The sequence below is a fragment of the Nuphar pumila genome, chromosome 1 (genome assembly GCF_984573655.1).
Source record: "Nuphar pumila chromosome 1, dmNupPumi1.hap1.1, whole genome shotgun sequence".
Lineage (NCBI taxonomy): Eukaryota > Viridiplantae > Streptophyta > Magnoliopsida > Nymphaeales > Nymphaeaceae > Nuphar > Nuphar pumila.
The window spans coordinates 139,363,977-139,381,704 of NC_143249.1; the positions used below are offsets into that span (position 1 = coordinate 139,363,977).

A 17,728-nucleotide genomic window follows, 5' to 3' on the forward strand; every position below is an offset into this window, starting at 1 on the left:
AGTTTCAGCATCCAATCATTGCAAAAGCCACGTGGGATGTAGTCATCTATAAAATGATGGGACCCATCAAATGCTAAATCTGACAATTTGATACTCTAAGCTAGGGATGCATAATGAGCCGAGCTAGCTCGGGCTCAAAAACATTTAAGCTCAGTTCGAGCTTATTCAAAAAATAAATGAGGTGAGCCTGAATAAAAGTTTAGGCTTGGTACGTATAAACAAGCCGAGCTAGGGATGGCAGTGGGGCGGGGCGGGGCGGGGGACAAGGTTTCCACCCCCGCCCCGCCTCAAAATTTTATCCTCCACCCCCGCCTCGCCTCCGCGGCGGGGATAGATTTTATCCTCCACCCCCGCCTTCATCCCCGTTTCATGTCCTCCACCCCCGCCCCGTCCCCGTCCCCGCCCCGTCCCCGTCCCCGTCCCCGTCCCCGTCCCCGCCCCGCTCAGTCCCCGTCCCCGTTTGTCAAATTGCATCCCTACTTAGAAATCATTCACGTTAATATTTCAGTTAATGATAAATGAATTCATCCACATGGAAAACAGGATCTCCCCGCCTTCATAGCCCAGACAAAAATTAGATTTTACTTGTGCCTAGTAAACTAATACATAACATCCATGGATCATGCTCTAGAAGATATTGAATGGACTCAGTTCCTCATCCTCCAATTTTTTCTGAACTGGAGAATATTATTTAATAATTAGAAAAATGAATATGCAAATAAGTTGATCTGAAATGTTAAAAAAAATTAAGCCAAATCAAACAACCACTATAAATGAAAAAATTAACCTATTGAAACCTGCTTTATAATCACAGAAAAATGTGTCCACTATATGAGAAGATTTGACAGCACAAGCAAAACCACAGAGTGCAACACAAATTTAAAACATGAAGGTCCAGAAAGAAAGCAGGATGGAAATATTGCCCTTATGCTTCTTCAGAATGTCAAGCAAAACCCTAGTCCAGTAGCCACGATAACTTAGATTACCAAGAACGGAGAGTGGTCTCTCAGGTGTCCCAACCTTACCTTTTTTTTTGATAGTTCATACGCTGACAAACAAACAATGCATCAGCCATGTCAAAAGTTGTTTTTAAGATCTCAGAAGATGTCAAACAATGCATCAGCCATGGAAGGAGGGATAGATCGTGTCGGCAAACGGTGGTCGGCGTCGGCCAACGGTGGTCGGCGACGGCCCAGCTCCAATGATAATGCGGATGGGGAAGGGGAAGAGGCGACGACCCGGCTCGGCGGCTCCAGGGTTAGGAAATTAGGGAAGGGAGTTAGGGTTAGTAAACATGTAGAAAAATATAAAGGGTTGGGGGCGGGGCGGGGCCGGGACGGGGATGGGCCGGGGGCGGGGATGGGGCGGGGCGGGGATGGGGCGGGGCGGGGCGGGGCGGGGCGGGGATGGGGCGGGGCGGGGCGGGGGAACGTGCCAGTCCATCCCCGCCTCCACCCCCAGACGGGGATGGATTTTAACCTTCGTCCCCGCCTCCATCCCCGTTTCATACCCTCCATCCCCGGTCCAAACGGGGCGAGGCGGGGCGGGGCCCCGCTTTCCCCCGGTCCACTCCCATCCCTAAGCCGAGCTTGAACAGATAGTCCAACTCAGGTAGGTCCGATAAACCCGGTTAGTTATATAAAGAAATTAGAGTTGATATATGTATTGAAGTTTCTTGAACACTAAAGGCAGTGTTGCGGTAGTGGGTGAATCTTTAGTCTCTTTAGAAAGTGATTTGGGTTCAAATCTCATCACTTATGTTTCTCTCAACTGTTCAAGCGGCTCGAGCTCGAACAGCCACTTTTTCTTCTCGAGCTGAGCCATCCCAAAATCAGCTCGAACCTGGATCGTATGCATCCTAGTATCATACTCGGGGCGTGCATCGTACAGTCTTCCACAACGTTCCAGCGGCAGAGATAGAATGCTGTTGGCGGGTTTCGCCTGGTGAGGCTTCGCTCCACTCATCTTCACTCACTCGCCTGCCAGTGGTCCCTCCCTTCCTCCCTCCCTCTCTCCTGTGTGGGTGCTGGGGAAGGATGGCGTCGCCGTGGGGAGGAGTGTTGGAGCTCCGAGCCCTGGGCAACACCGGCCTGAAGGTGAGTGCCTTAGGGTTCGGGGCGTCCCCTCTCGGCGGCGTCTTCGGCACCGTCTCCGAGCAGGACGCCATCGACTCCGTTCTCGAGGCCTTCCGTCTGGGCATCAATTTCTTCGACACTTCGCCGTACGACCCCCGCTCTCTCTCTCTCTCATACAGTTTTAGGCCTTAACTCCTTTCTTCTTCGTCTTCTGTTGCGTTTTGTTTGGAATTTCGGTCGAGGGGAGGGTTTCATTCATTCAGCATTGACATCTCCAGATATTATGGGGGAACCCTATCGGAGAAAGTTTTGGGCAAAGCTCTTCGGGCCCTCCAAGTTCCGAGGGAAAGCTTCGTGGTCTCGACCAAGTGCGGGCGTTACGTTGAGGGTTTCGATTTTAGCGCAGAGAGGGTCACGCGAAGCATCGACGAGAGCTTGGGTCGGCTTAATCTCGACTACGTGGATATCCTGCATTGCCATGACATCGAATTTGGGTCCCTTGATCAGGTTTTTCATTGATTTTTCTAGTTATTTCATTCATTACCTGCTCGCCTGAACGATGCCAATTTGTTCCATTCTTCTTCTTCCATTGCTTTCCTCTGTGAAGTTTGCGTGTTTTAGATATCATTATTTGCTTCGACGGTCTTATTTTTGTGGTTTGGAATAATTCTGGTGTAATCCAACCTTCTTGTGAGAATAGTTGGCTACTGCGAGTCTGGAATATTTGTAGGAAAGATCTCTAGGCTTGATGTCTGAGTTCCGACAACAGCAATATTACCGTAGGAAAATCGGATGTCAAGCTTGGTAATGTGGGTTAACCAATTTTTTTAAATGCAGGTCGATTTGTGATCTGACTGAAAATTTTAAAGCCCAAGTACAGGTCATCCATGAATGACTTGGTTCACTTATTTTGCTAAAAACAGTCAAGATGACAGTTGAGAACAGTGCAATGCAAACTTGATCGTATTGGTCAGTCGGTTCACAGTAAGGGAAAAGTGCAAGTTAAAGAACACATGTTTGAAGGTTTTGAAGCCTAATTTCTTGAGAGTTGATGGGAAATGTTTATTTCACCAAAAAATTGGGCTGAAGGGTGAGATGGCTTGATGAACTTACTGTTATAGGTGAAGAGTGATTTGAGATGTGCATTGAATAATTTTAGTGCCTGTTTTAAATTGCTTGAAAGCCATTTATTTACAAATGTTTAGGAAAAGTTCCCCTCTCCAGCAGCTTAACTATGAGACAACAAAACTTCAATAGGGGGAATGAAATAGTACCGTGAATGGGATATAAGCTGTACTGCATTGTCATTTGGTAACATTTGTTAAACTTGGCAACCCATGATCCTTATTTGTCAAAAAATAGTAAACTAAGGATAAGCCAAATTGCAGATTGAATCATATAGAGACCTAAATAAAAAGCTTGATCAGAAACTCACTGAGCTTTACAAGTAATATCTGTTGAAAGTTAAAAACTGATTGAGCTTTACAAGTAATAACTGTTGAAAGTTAATTTAAAAAACCTCTTTGTTTTCCATATGCATACTGTACTGATGTGTCTTTACATGTTTTTAGCAAGCTAGGATGTCAATTGCTGGGAATATAATATTCAGTACAACAGAAGGATAACCCAAATGACACTTTTACCATTGCATACTATGAAGGGTTGTTTCAATGATATGTTCATGCTTTCTTTCAGTCACTTCCTTTTGTTGTGGAGTGTTGGGATATGCTCTATGATGTACAATTCCATTGGTACTAAGAAACAAATGAAGTAAATTGACATATGTTCAAGTCAAGGAAAGTTGAAACGTGTTGCAAGGGCAAGTCCAAATGTCATCTGATATAGGCTTCAACCATACAGAGTATACACTGCTCTATTCTACCTTCCTAACTGGTGATTCTACCACCCATTAACCAAAGTTGAAAAAAATGACGTTACATCCAAAATCAGATATCTGTAACAAAAATAACAATTTAGGGTTAATTTTGGAACATTAAAGACTTTTAAATTTGTGGAATCAGTTTTCAAATTGCCATGTTTAACTTCTAATAAGGTTCCATCACCAGCAGAAGCATGTTTTACAAGGCTCAGAAATGCAATCATATCAGAGCTTATATGAAAGACACTCCTGAATCAAGCACCAAGGAAATGTACCTAGAGGAGAATGACAAGGCTTAATCTAAGACTAGGGCAGGAGAGTATTAGATGGGATCTAAAGCGAATATTGTAACTGAAGTATTTCAGCAATCTATGTGAATGAATGCTGCTAGAACCAATAGAGCCAAATTATTTTGAAGATGCATAAGAGGATGAACTCGTGCCAACATGATTACATCCCAGTGAAACTAGTGCAACTATGCCTCCAACTGTCTTCTTCTTCGAACAATTTTATTTCTTGCGTCCCACTTCGCAATAATGATATAATACACGTCAACCAGATGGTCCTATGTTTCCTTTAAAAGGCGGAACTCTAGAAGTAGATTTAGTTGTAGCTCCAGGCTTTGCAACCACCACAACTGAATCTCCTGAACCTTTCCCAGTTTGTCATTATTGTATTCTTGTTTTTTTATTTTGTCTAGGCAGAGCTTTGTTAGTACTCTATAAATAGCTGGCACAGTGGGTCTATAAAGGAGAGATGATTTACCATGTTTAATCCCATTAAGGAATTGAAGAAATGGTTCCTATGTTGCACAGACACTTCACTTAGTTTTATTGGTCCTATGTTTCATCGACACTTCACTTAGCTTCCGTATCCCGTGTGGACATGACATGATATTTGAACACACCAGGACATTTCATGGACACAATTAAACAGGTTTCAGACATAGTCAACAATGTGTCATATAACTTTATATATTTCCTTTTATGATCTTGATGACTTATTCTGTATCACTTGCATCTTTTTCCTTTTAAAATTTGTCAATTGCATTGCATTTCAATTTCAACTTAGCTGTATTATTTGATGTTTTTAATTATGGTTGGTTTAGAATTGTTATTCAAGAGTTTGTACTTGACAATATATTCATGTGTTGCTGCTTTAGGTTAAGAATTATTATATGCATCTATGTGTGTGTGTATGGCAATGTCTTCATGTCCTAATTTTTGAAAATTGTCATGTTGTATCAAGTATATGCTCATCGTATCCTGTTTCTTGCATCCATATCTACGTGACATATGTCAAATATGTATCATGGGCTCCATATGGGTTCAAGAGAGGCAGGTTTACTGCATAATATTTGGGAATGCCCGTCTTCTTATTTAGTTGCCTTAATCTTCTCCTGAATATGAAAGTTATGAGCCAAAACAGTTTGGTTGTGTGATGTATTTCTTGCTCTCTTGAACTTGACCAGGTTTGTTCAAATTAGAAAACTTTGACTCTGCCTATTAACCAAGATTTAAGCTCTTGTATCAACAGAGGCTCCGCTTGCTTGGTAGGAGCTGTCAGTGCATGTCTCCCTGTGGTGGGACGTTGCAGGTTCAAAACCTCAGTGATACGTTGAATAATAACTGGTGGGGGTCTGCCTAATCCCAGCTTGCCTTTCAAAAAAAACAAGATTTAGGCTCTTGCATCTCTCTCTATTATTCCATACTCTCTTCATATCCTTTCAAGGCCTTATTCAATTTTTTTCATTACATTCTCCTTATCTTTATCATTTGGGTTTCTATTTTAAACTGTAGTTCTGATATTGTCTTATTTCATTGCGAAAGCCTGAACAATATAGTTAGTTGAGTTGAGCTTAATAGATATAAATGTTATCATCTTTTTTCTCACCTTCACCCATCTTTTCGTTATATCATGTCGCTACAAGAAGTTCTCTACCTTTATCTGATACTTGAATAAATCCATTCAAACTCATAGCCGCCCTGTGAAAAAATAAACCACCAAAAACTGACACCATCAAACTGCTCAACACACAAATGCCAAGCAGAAAATGCAACATAACAGATTTAGGTTTAAAGTCGGCAAACATTGCTCTGATCTGCTGTTGCAATGTGACCAGTTGCGATTCGATGTCGGTCATCCGACCATCCACATGGTCTATCTTACCTTCTAGGGAATTTGTTCGAGCTGAGGCTTCATCCATTCACTTATCCATATGCTGTTGCAGTTGATCGAGGACCCCTTCCTTCAACGGAGTCACCTTCGGCGACATGCTTCTTTGATACCAATTGTTGTGCAGCTCCCGAGGATCACACATCGCTTTGCTACCTCACGGTGCACACAGACACAATCGTCTTTGTACGCATGCAGGTGCAATCCACTTTGGCACACATAGGCGCTAAACGGAGTAGAAGCACACAGGCGTCACACGATGCACACGCACTCCGGTGCACTGTCACTCGCTCACGCATGCAGGTGCAGGAAATCGCTCGTGCACGCAGGCGCTTCCTCAGTGAACGCGTGCAGGCGTTTGAAGTGTAGTGCACACAGGTGCTTGAAGTCAGCGCACGTAGGCACAAAAGGCGATGTCGACGTGCAGGCAAGCACATGAGGTAACGACGATGCGAACACAGATGTACGCGAGATGTGTTGCAGCACGAACAACTGGCGATCAACAGAAGCGCGCGAGCCAACTATCGTGCAAGATACTTCAGGCGATTCCCGGTTTAGCTTGAGCTAATCGGTTAAAAGCTAGCTGTAAGGGATTAGAAGAGTTTGCAAAAAGATTAATGTTCAAGCATTAAGCAAATAATGCTAATTTGAGGATGCACTCATCTGGATGCTAGAACAAGACGATCAAGAGTGGATTTCACTCTTTGAAGCGTCTAAAGCTATGCAGAGATCACTCCCTGTGTTGCACCCTCTTGCGGGTGATATAGTCCTCTACAGCCGAACAGATGCAGCTGTAACAACATCGCTTGGCTGGAGGGAGGTTCCAGTATTCTGCAACGCTAGACTGCGTATCTGGAGATCATGCGACAGATTGAAGAGAAGAGATAGAAGTACATAGGAAGATAAGAAGAAATCTCTCAAGTCAATCACGAATGATCCACATGAGTGACGATCCTCAATTGAGGCCGATCTCCAAATGGAGCCAAAAGGAAAATGATTTCATTCCACAATTCAAAAGATTACATAATCAACTTATTACAAAATTTACAGTATTTATAGGTCACTCTTACTGAAATGGCGCCAAGTCTTGGGCGGCCCATGTATCAAACCCTATGGTTGGCACTCTTATCCTGTCAGTTGAAACCGCGCCAACCTCCATTGTCCCTACTGCTGTCGCACTTGTACTGCGCATGTGCTCAGTCTGGCTAGTCGAATGCTCCCCCTGTGCGCCGACGCTGCTCGTGCGGCGGCTATCCTGCCATGCGTTGAGGCTGCCCATGCTGCGAGTTTGCGGCTGTGTGCGCTGGCTAGTGCTGCCTACCTTTGTTGCTTGACTTGTAGTCAGATCCGCAACATGGATGTTGAGTGGTGCTCAAGGTTGGAAGACAGTTTGCCAAATGCTGCAAAGGATCGCACCAACATTAGATATGGATGACAACCTTCGTAGCAATACCTTGCCTAGTGGACTAAGCAATTCTCAAGGAATAGGAGATGATACAATTCAAATTCTAGATGACCCGGTTCCAGATCCATTGACCCTATTAAGCAAAGCGGATCCCATTGTTGAATGCCCTGACCCGTACTCAGTTGCCCAAATGGATTTAAGTATGGCGTAATCAGATCCATATGCAATATACCAAGGGGTTTGGGTGGATCCAAGCATTACTACGAAGCCAAATGTCGAAGACCCGAATCTAAGCTCTGAGGTCCAAGCAATTGATGAGAACCCATTCCTTGCAGATTCAGATCCAAGTTTCATCCTGCATTGTGACCCACCCACATCAGCATTTGCAGCATCCTTAGCTATGTACGACATTTGTTATGGGGCATTACTTCTTTTAGAATTTGGGACTCTAATCCAATTCGGTGTTGGACGAGACAGGCAAGAAGAAATTGGACCTGTTTGGACAGACCCAAATCCGAGAGGCAATCAAGGACCAACCAACTATGTAGGGCTCACTAGGGAGGTCAACCCCCTCCCTTGGGAGGAGCCTTGGTGGATGTGAGAAGTAAAGAGGAGTTGGGAATTGGTATCCCTAATTTTGGCTAAGTCAACAAGGTCTTACCTATTATTGGGTAAGGACTGGAGAGTTGTTCTCTAGTTTTAAGGTATGGTCAAATAGTCTTCTTCTATTTTTTAGTATCTTTTAAATTGTGTTAGAAACTTGTGGAGAGGTGTAAATACCTTATCTACAACTTATATATACCCCTTGTATTATGCTTTTGAGTATCAAAGAAATAGAATTGAACTTTGCCTCTCTCCTTTCTTTCAAAATCGTCTCCCTCTTCTCTACCTTCTCTCTCTCTCTATCCTTAGCCCCTAGGCCCTCTCTCATGCTGCACCCTCTCTGCATCAAGTTCAAACCCTCTTAGGATTTGCCTCTTGGTACTTGGCCCAAGTCAAGTGGAAGGTGGACCCGAGTTCGATTGTGGCTGAACCTCTACTGCACCAACCGACATTCAAACAACCATCTGCTCCATCAGACCTGTAGCAGACCTTCCTAAGATCCCCTCTGAGTCCTGGTAATGCCAGACCATCCTTGGCTTCAGCCCAAACCCACGTTTGCAATCTTTATACTCAAACCGGTTCCAAAACCCAACCTATTCTGCATGAACTGCAGAATTCGACCCAACTTCCCTGAGTCAGATCTCCCTAACCCATCCTGATCTAACCCTCAAATTTTAGCCCTAGCTGCTCCTGCGTGTCCCCAAGCTACCCTCTAAAAAACAGTCTCAGATCATACCCCAGTAGTGAGATATTAATTTTCTACTCGAACCAGCCAGGCCTAAAACCCTGTCCAGCCCAGCCTTGTCACCTATTCCGAATTCCCTGATCCCGAACCCATTTCTCCCAATCCTGAACGCGTTTGGCTCTGCAACTTTTACATAGTCTTCCCTCACTTGTCTAGAAGCTCCACCTAAAAAATCAGCCATTTATGTGCAGCTAATTAGGAAAAACCATCTTTTTCCTAAACCCTGTCACACCCAAACATAACCTGTTTTGAACATGACCCTGTTTTGACCTGCCCGACCTAACCCAGACCTATGTTCAAACCCAAATTCACTGTGGTTCCATTAATAACGTAACATTAGGTTCAAGTTTACTGAAATAAGGTGCATCTTCATGAAAAATTATGTGCCTAGAAATCCATACGTGCTTCTCCTCTGTTTCATAACACTTATATCTTTTTTGCCCAAGAGAGAATCCCAAAAAGCAACACTTTACATAACGTGGAAAAAGCTTATTTTTGTATCTACTAGGGAACAAAACAAAGCAAGTACACCCTAAGACCTTCAACGTGTTATAATTAAGCACAAATCCATATAACTTTTGCAATAGAGATATACCTTTAAAAACACTTGATGGCATAGATTGATCTGATATATTGCCAACTGCATTTGCCCAATACTCTTTAAGTACATTCCTATAAGAAAGTAGTGCCCCAATGGTCTCTAAAATATGTCTGTTCTTCCTTTTTGCCATGCCATTTTGTTCGGGAGTGTAAGGATAAGACTTTGATGTTCAATTCCTTTGTCCTGCAAGAAACTTTCAAACATGCCATTGCAAGAAACTTTCAAACATGCCATTAACATACTCTGTACCAGAGTCAGTACGAATAGCTTTAATTGCAGTCCAGAATTGATTTTCAATCATAACACAAAATTTCTTGAAAATGTCAAATAGTTCATTTATATTTCTTATGAAGTAAGCCCAAGTAAATAAAATTATTTATAAAGGTAACGAATTATGATGAACCACCCTTAGACAAGACAAAAGATGATCCCCGTACATTCGAGTGTACAAGATCAAATGAATTCTCTAGTTCTCTTTCTCTCTCTCTCTAATCAAATGGCAAAGCATGACCCTTTGTTAATCTACAACTTTTGTAATTCTGTACACAATCAGAAATAACAAACCTCAAATCTCCTAAACATTCCAAAGTCACTAAGTATTGCAACCTAGAGCTGGAGATATGCCCTAGTCTCTGGCAAAGAAAGGATCAATGCAGGATATTGTTGCGTACACTATCAAATTTAGGATGCAGAACCATGAGAAAATCTATCACCTGCTTCTAGTCACAAGCCTCTACATCCCGATTCTTACATTCCACACATTCACTACATTTATCACACTTTGAAATGGCCGTCATAGAGATCAAGGCATCTGATGCCTGCTGAAAATGAGCATAAAAGTCCCAAATGGACTCATTTCCCTGCCTCAAGGACTTCATCTCCTGCTCTAATTGGTATCTCTTTGTCCATTAAATTGCTCATAGACATGTTTCAAATATACCCATGCATTCTTGGCATTTTCATATTTCATAATATTCACTGAAATATTATGCTCCATAGAGCCCAAAAATTCACTTTGGTATTCTCTCCCCCAATCTACAATATTTGTGTCATAGTTGTCATCTCCTTGCTTGGGCTTGGATTTGGTATCATCCAAGAACCCAATATATCCATACCCCTTAATAACAATTTGCTTAATCTCTGCCCATTATGCGAAGTTCGTCCCATCATATTTATCAGGGTTAATCTAAATATTCTCCTTGTCCATTGTCACCCCCAACCACTAAACTACAATCACAAGCTGCACAAATGCACCAAAAAAGCAGAAATGATGCCAAATATGCGAGAAGAAAGTAGCACCACTATACAAAGAACTATCAAAATATTCAAGTGTCGATCACAAGAGGCAAAACATACCATAAACACACAAGATTAAGTGATTTTAACGAAATCACCACCATCATGCTCCAAAAATTTGTATATATTCAACCAAAATCAGTTTCCAACAGGTGCTACACAAACTAATTAGCTGAACACGAAATCCAACATCCTCTATATAACCCAATATAGTTACCGTCACCCAAAAGCACAACAAAAACACGATATAACTCGCCATATTCAAGAATCAAAGGAGCATTATGGTTTCACAAGTCGATACATCGAAGCGAGAAGTAAAAAGTAATTTCATTAGCTTGAGAATGAAGAGCTAAGCTACATAAAAGGGACGACCCCCTTTCTGGTTACACTACAAGACAAAAATTGTTGACCCTCTAACCTCCTATCCAAATACAAAAATACCCGTCATGAAATAATACATGTACAACATTGAGAGGGTAGCAGAAAAGAGCAGATACAAATAGTAATACACATGATACATTAGCATATTACACTTCTCAACATCAAAAACTGAGATCAAGTGATAACCACACGAACAGATACAATCGGTTATCGATCCCACAACATGGAACTTGCAGCAAAACATACATAAACCTCACAGTGGCAGAAAATAAGAGAAAAATAAAGTACTCAAAAGCCAGGCCTAAGAAAAACCATTCATCACTTGCATAACTCTTTAAATATTTTGTTTTACCAACAGCAGACAATATTGATACCCGCCTTGATATCTGCTCAGGCATGAAAAACTCCTCGACCACATTGTTTCATAACCAAGTGACTTTGGAATTGACTGAGCAAGCATTGACTCAGGACTTGGCCGGGTTAACTTAGTGACTGAACTGATCATGATAACTTTTACATATATTCGAATATGTATATAATTACGTGTGTGTGTCTATCTATCTATCTATCTATCTATCTATCTATCTATATATATCTATATCTATATCTATATCTATATCTATATATATATATATAGTTGCACATGTATGCATACTATTGACAATTACATAAACCTATATATTCTATGTGCATATAGATAGACTATACACGTGTGTGTGACTCTAGTCACTGAGTCAAACTAGTGGGTTTTATAAGATTGCTCAAAAACGATTGGTGGCAGCACATTGACCCATTTTTCTTGATTTCTTTTAACTAGAAGCTCCAGGATCCATCATTTTGCATGATCACAAACTTATAAACTGATTGAAAGATGTTTCATTAAGCAGCAACTCTCAGATTCAACCTCTATCTCTGATATAGTTTTAACGAGCCTAGTGCTTTTGATCTAACAAGACAGCAGGAGTATAGATCAAGTGACACTTTTGCCCTTACATAATTACAAATAATGACAGAAAACAAGAAGATAAGGTGACCAAATTCACAATTGGCGAGTTAGAGAGAGACTAAGTGCATGTTTGCTTGGTAACAGGTGGGCCTGAACACTCACAGCTGAGCAAGTAGAAGCTGTGATTGTTGGTCACAAGGTGAATCTTGTGACCAACTTTCACAATATTAAAAAAAAAAAAAACAATCACGGTTGGCAATCACAATCACAACTTGTACTTTTCTCATGTTTCACTAGCCTTGAGAAAGTGTTGTGATTGTAATTTAGAATCACAGGGTTTTGAGAAAATCCAAGAATCAGAGGGCATTGCAAACATGCCCTAGGAGAAGAGGTTTTTGTGAGAAGCCCTAGCCCCAATGGAATCTCTATATGGGAAACTGCATATTGAGGTTTTATTATACAAAACACTAACTGGGTTAATTACAAATTAACATAAACTTTGATGCAGATTACATAAATAGCAGTAACCAGTACATTCTAAACTTCCAAAAAAATCTCTTGCCATATATATATACAACAAATAGCCTATATTCTAAAACTGAGCTAGATAAAAGAGAACATCCGGATTGGAAAGGGACACATGCTCTTGTTTTTTCCTACTTGAAAAACTATCCATGAAAGTGCAATCTATGAACAACGTATTGTTTTTTCTTAAACCTAAAATGTAAGTCACATTTCTTTTGTGTTCCAACAGATTGTTAGCGAGACTATTCCTGCCCTTATAAAGCTCAAAGAAGCTGGAAAGGCACGGTTTATTGGAATCACTGGCCTCCCTTTAGAGGTTTTCACTTATGTTCTTGACAGGGTACCACCTGGTTCGATTGATGTGATTCTATCATATTGTCATTACAGCATTAATGACACTACTATGGAAGATTTACTCCCATATTTAAAGGGCAAAGGCGTTGGTGTAATTACTGCTTCTCCCTTTGCAATGGGGCTCCTCACAGAGAATGGCCCACCTGAGTGGCATCCTGCTTCTCCAGAGCTGAAGGTATGGTAGTTCCTGCTATGATATATCATATATGACTTAAAATTTAAAAATGTGCATCAGGCTTGTCTTACATGAAATATTTAGACCACACTTTATGGATTTTGACATGACTGTTTCATGTTTTCTTCTCCAACACCTGAATCCCTCCAATCATTCATGGAGATTTAAAAAAGTTCTCTTGTATTTTATAGGCCGGTTTCCCCCATAGCTCTGTGTTAGTCATGAATTTTAGTTGTTTTCATCACAGGATGTTGTATCCTTGTGCAGCATTCAGACATTGTTCATATTTTCTGTTTTTGGTATTTTGGTTTTCTTTTGTTTTGGTTATATTTGTTGCTTTCGTATCAAGTTGAACCAAATCCGTGATAAGCTAGTTCATTTCTTAGGAAGGAATGCCAGAAACCAGCTATCATTGTGAAGGATTCGCTATGATTTATTTTATTTTGTGATGCTTTTACTCTCTCGGTTGATATTTTGGAACTTCACCCCTAAAGGAAAAAAAACTGTGAGTTGATTAGTTTCTGAATCAAGGAATTCATGAAACCCATGGATTAGGCACACATATGATACCATAGACTACAATTATCTAAGAAAGCAAGAGATAAGGGTGGACAATGGGCTGGGTACCCATCAGATTTTTGGGTACCTGGCCCGACATGGGCCAAGCTTCAGCTGCCATTTGGCTACCCAGCCCAATAAAGGTTGGGCCGAGCCCGAACGAATAAGTTATTGGGTCGGGCTTGGGTATCATGATCAGCACGAGTTGGGCTTTTATACCCAATATTTTAATTAAAAAATATATTTTACATATTATATTATTTTTATAAAACGTGTTGGGCACACGAGTGAGAATTGAGCCCCAGCCCATAACCTGACCCGTGATGAATACTATCACATATGGGAAACTCCTCTCTTTTAATAAACAATGGAGGCATTCCACTCTTTATCCCTCTTTGATATGTGATTATTCTCCCATAAAGTACTTTGTGCATGTTGCATAGGAAACCAAAGTTTCCCTCTATACATGCATTGAATTCATTTACTATTAATGTGTTATCTCTCTCTCTCTCTCTCTCTCTCTCCTAAATGCATTCTCTACCTTGAAAAGGAACATTCAAAAGCTTTTTTCACTTAAGCATTAAAGAATTAAAAATGTTAACTACATGAGGATTGGTCCTATATCTATGAAATAGGACAAGCAAGGCTTTTCCAAAACCTATAAAAGGAGACCCTCCACCATTTGCAAGCCTGGCAATTATTGACCTGTGTGCCTGAACCGATTCGTTAAATAAAAAATAATCGGCAGGTCTTTGGCAAGCTCCTAGTACCCAAGCCCGAAAAATCTTGGACTGAGCCCGAACCAATAATTGTCGGGTCAGGCTCTCACCAGTCCAAACTTTTTTCAGGCCTGTTTGGCCTTAACTGGCTCTCAATTGGGCCGGCTTGGCCTGACTTGATGTCTACTCCTAGCAAGAGATAACTGAAATTAACTAAGAAAAACAAGAAATAACTGAAAATTATCATATGATCTCAGCTTTCAGATCTTTGACTTGTTAAAATAGGTTACATATATGTCACATGGGTGCGGGTGTGGCAATTTCAAAAAACTTGGGTGCGGGGGTGCGGAAAAAATATAAAAATTTTTATATATATATATATATATATATATATATATATATATATAAAGTCCAAAAGTTGGGCATAAATGACCTTGGGTGCGTTGACCGCACCCAGGGTTAGGTTGACCGCACCAGGTGCCGCATGCGCACCCGTACCCGCGTCGACACGGGTGCGACACCTAGTTGGCAGAGTCCCTGTGACATAGTATATATATATTGTAATTTGTATTGCCCTTCAAGGGCATTTTGGTCTTTTCACTACATGGTAATAGGTACTGTTCACTAGGAACAAATTTTTTTGTTTTTCTTTTATTAAAATGAGCATGGGCTTTATGGTCAAAAGACCATAGAGTCGTTGGGAGCTACCCAACAATCACTTTTATGACCGTTGGGATCTCCCAACGACCCTATTGGGAGCTCCTCAATAGCGCCAAATGCTCTTCATTGTGTATAAATAGGGGATGACCCCCTATCTTGTTCTCAATGATTCTCTTAAGCATTTTTATGTCCAATAAAGGTTATATTTTTATATTGTGCTCTTCTTTTTTACTCTTGAAGTCTTTATTTGCCCTTTGTGCTTGTGTAGTGCTTTTCACTTTGTATTTGTTTTCTGCATACTTCATTACATGGTATTAGAGCTCTTGGACTTGTGGAGGTGACCATCAAGTGTTAGTGTGCTCTTGGAGTTGTAGAGGTGACCATGAAGTGTTCGTGGCTTGCTCTCCAAATCTATATATTTTTATCTGTCTCATGACTACAAGATTGACCACTTCTTCAAATTAAATGGAACAAACTATATGATGTGAGAACAACCTGTAAAACCCTCGTTGTCCAAAAAAAAAATAAAAATTTAAGAGCCGGGTCGGACCCGGATCCGACCTGGACCCGCTAGGGTTATCGGGGGTGAGGGTTTCTTTTAAACCTTCTTCTCCCCCTGTGCGCCACACTTCCCTTCTGCCTCTGCATTTCCCTCTCCGCGCGGCGAAATAGGAAACCCTTTGGGGTTTCCCTGTTGGGCTCCTCCCCGATCGCCATTAAAGGTACGTCAAGGGGAGGGAGGGCTTCCATTGCCTGCGCCTCCCTCCTCCTCTCTCGCTCCCGGCGTGCGACCAAACCCCAGCGCCGAAGACCTCGCATCCGCCGCCTCTTGGGGGAGCCGATGCCGCCTCCTCCATCTTGTTCCGATCATCGCTGTTGTCGTCGTCGTCGGCAACCTCAAAGGTATGCACCCTCCTCCCTTCTCTCTGTGTGCGCTGGGAGGCCGACAGGAGGGTGGTGACCCTCTGTTGCGCCTCCCCTCTCCCTCTACGTGTGTCGGGAGGCCGACGACCCCCCTGTCGCGCCTCCTCCCTCTCTCTTCGTTCGTCGGGAGGCCAGCAGGAGGCCGACGACCGCCTGCCTCCCCTCCCCATCTCTCTCTCTCCCTTTCTGTTGCTGGTAGGCAGGGGCCTCGCCCCCTGCCGCCTCGTGGAGTTTCAGTAGGTAGGGGACGCCCCTACCCCCTCTAGGATCCCAGTAGGCAGGGGCGATGGCCCTGTCGTCCTTCTGTTTTTGGCAGGCAGGGGCTCGCCCCCTGTCGCTTCTGTAATTTCAGCAGGTAGGGGCACGCCCATGCCGCCTCCCTTTTTCGGCCGACAGGGATCCCCCTTTTTGGTAGGACCAACGGGGGCTCCACTTGTCTGGTAGGAGCAACTAGTGCACGTCACAGTGTGTTGGGACATTGCAAGTTCAAAACCCAAAGCGGTTTGGCATAGTGTGATGAAGCTTAAGCTGCTAGGCAAGTAGTCTATGTTCAAATCTCAATGACATCATCTCTTGTGCAAGCTAAAGCGAGGTGACTCCCTAAGAGGGAGAGTAAGCCCATTGAAGTGACTACCCCTGTTTGCGATAACAGAAGGTCGGCAGGGGACTTAGCCCCTGCTGCCTTCTATCTTCCCTGCGGATCGGCAAGGGATGGGTCCCCCGTTGTTCTTCGCCACCCTCTGTAGCTTTTGTAGGTTGGGTCAGGCTCGCCGGTGAGTCCGCCCGCCCCTCCAGTTTCTTTTCAAATGGTTAATTGATTACCTTTTCCGCAGCTGGTGCAACAGAGCATGCTCGCCCTCACGTCGGTTACGGGTCTTCTCTTTTGAATATGAGTGAGAAATTGAATGCCGGTTCAATTCTATGCAAGATTTAGACGTAAAATCCATGAAAAAATGAGTAGATCCATATGTCTACTTGTGAACACCCCAAATTTTTCAAAGTTTTTCAAAATGACCCTTTTGCCCCTAATTCCATCCTCTGAGAAAATCAAAGCGATTTCAAAGCTAAATTTCGGTCATTCTTCAGATTTTCTGGATTAAAAACCATATTGATCCATTCAAAATCGATTTCGGGTTCGAACCCAGTGCTTTAAATCCATATTTCGCCAAAATCCAGATCAAACCCATTTCTGAATTTTTTTTTTTCAAAATAGCTTTTAAATTCTCAGAAAAATTTCCTTTTGTAAATATTTTTGCAAAAACACAAAAAAATTAGTTTTAACCCTTGATTTCTCGTAAAACTTAAGGATTTTATTCTAAAACTACAAAAAATAGAAAAATAACATAAAAACAAATTTTTTTTTTTTTTGAGAAAAGCTACAAGGAAAACGAATGATTTTCAAGCTTTTGAAGCCATTTTTACCAAAAACCTCATTCCTTAACCATTTTTTCAGAAATTTCTTAAAAGGGGAACCACCTTTTTGAAATAGGGAAAAGCTGCAACGGACTCCTCCCGCGCTTCCCTCTTCTTCTCTCACCACCGTCCGATCTGCAACAGCCTGCCCATTCTTCACCTTCCATCTCCAACGAGCTTTTCACTCGAACCTTCCACCTCTTCTTTAAGAAGAGGTCTTCACCCATGATCGAGGCATCCATTATTTTTCATTGAGATCGGTTTTTCACTTCAAGCATCCATTGTCAGCACCTC

The 17,728-nt window shown here is 42.1% G+C and overlaps 1 protein-coding gene across 1 annotated transcript in view; it reads left to right on the plus strand.

Annotated features, from left to right (window-relative positions):
* Positions 1 to 1,779: 1,779 nt before the first annotated feature.
* The window catches only part of LOC149849181 (NAD(P)-linked oxidoreductase superfamily protein), a 63,555-nt gene continuing 47,606 nt past the window's right edge, over positions 1,780 to 17,728 (plus strand). Inside the window, exons 1-3 of the mRNA XM_089998871.1 lie at positions 1,780 to 2,221; positions 2,354 to 2,582; positions 12,861 to 13,160. Coding sequence (XP_089854997.1) covers positions 2,037 to 2,221; positions 2,354 to 2,582; positions 12,861 to 13,160 — 714 coding nt within the window. The 5' untranslated portion in view covers positions 1,780 to 2,036. The remainder of the gene's footprint in view (positions 2,222 to 2,353; positions 2,583 to 12,860; positions 13,161 to 17,728) is intronic.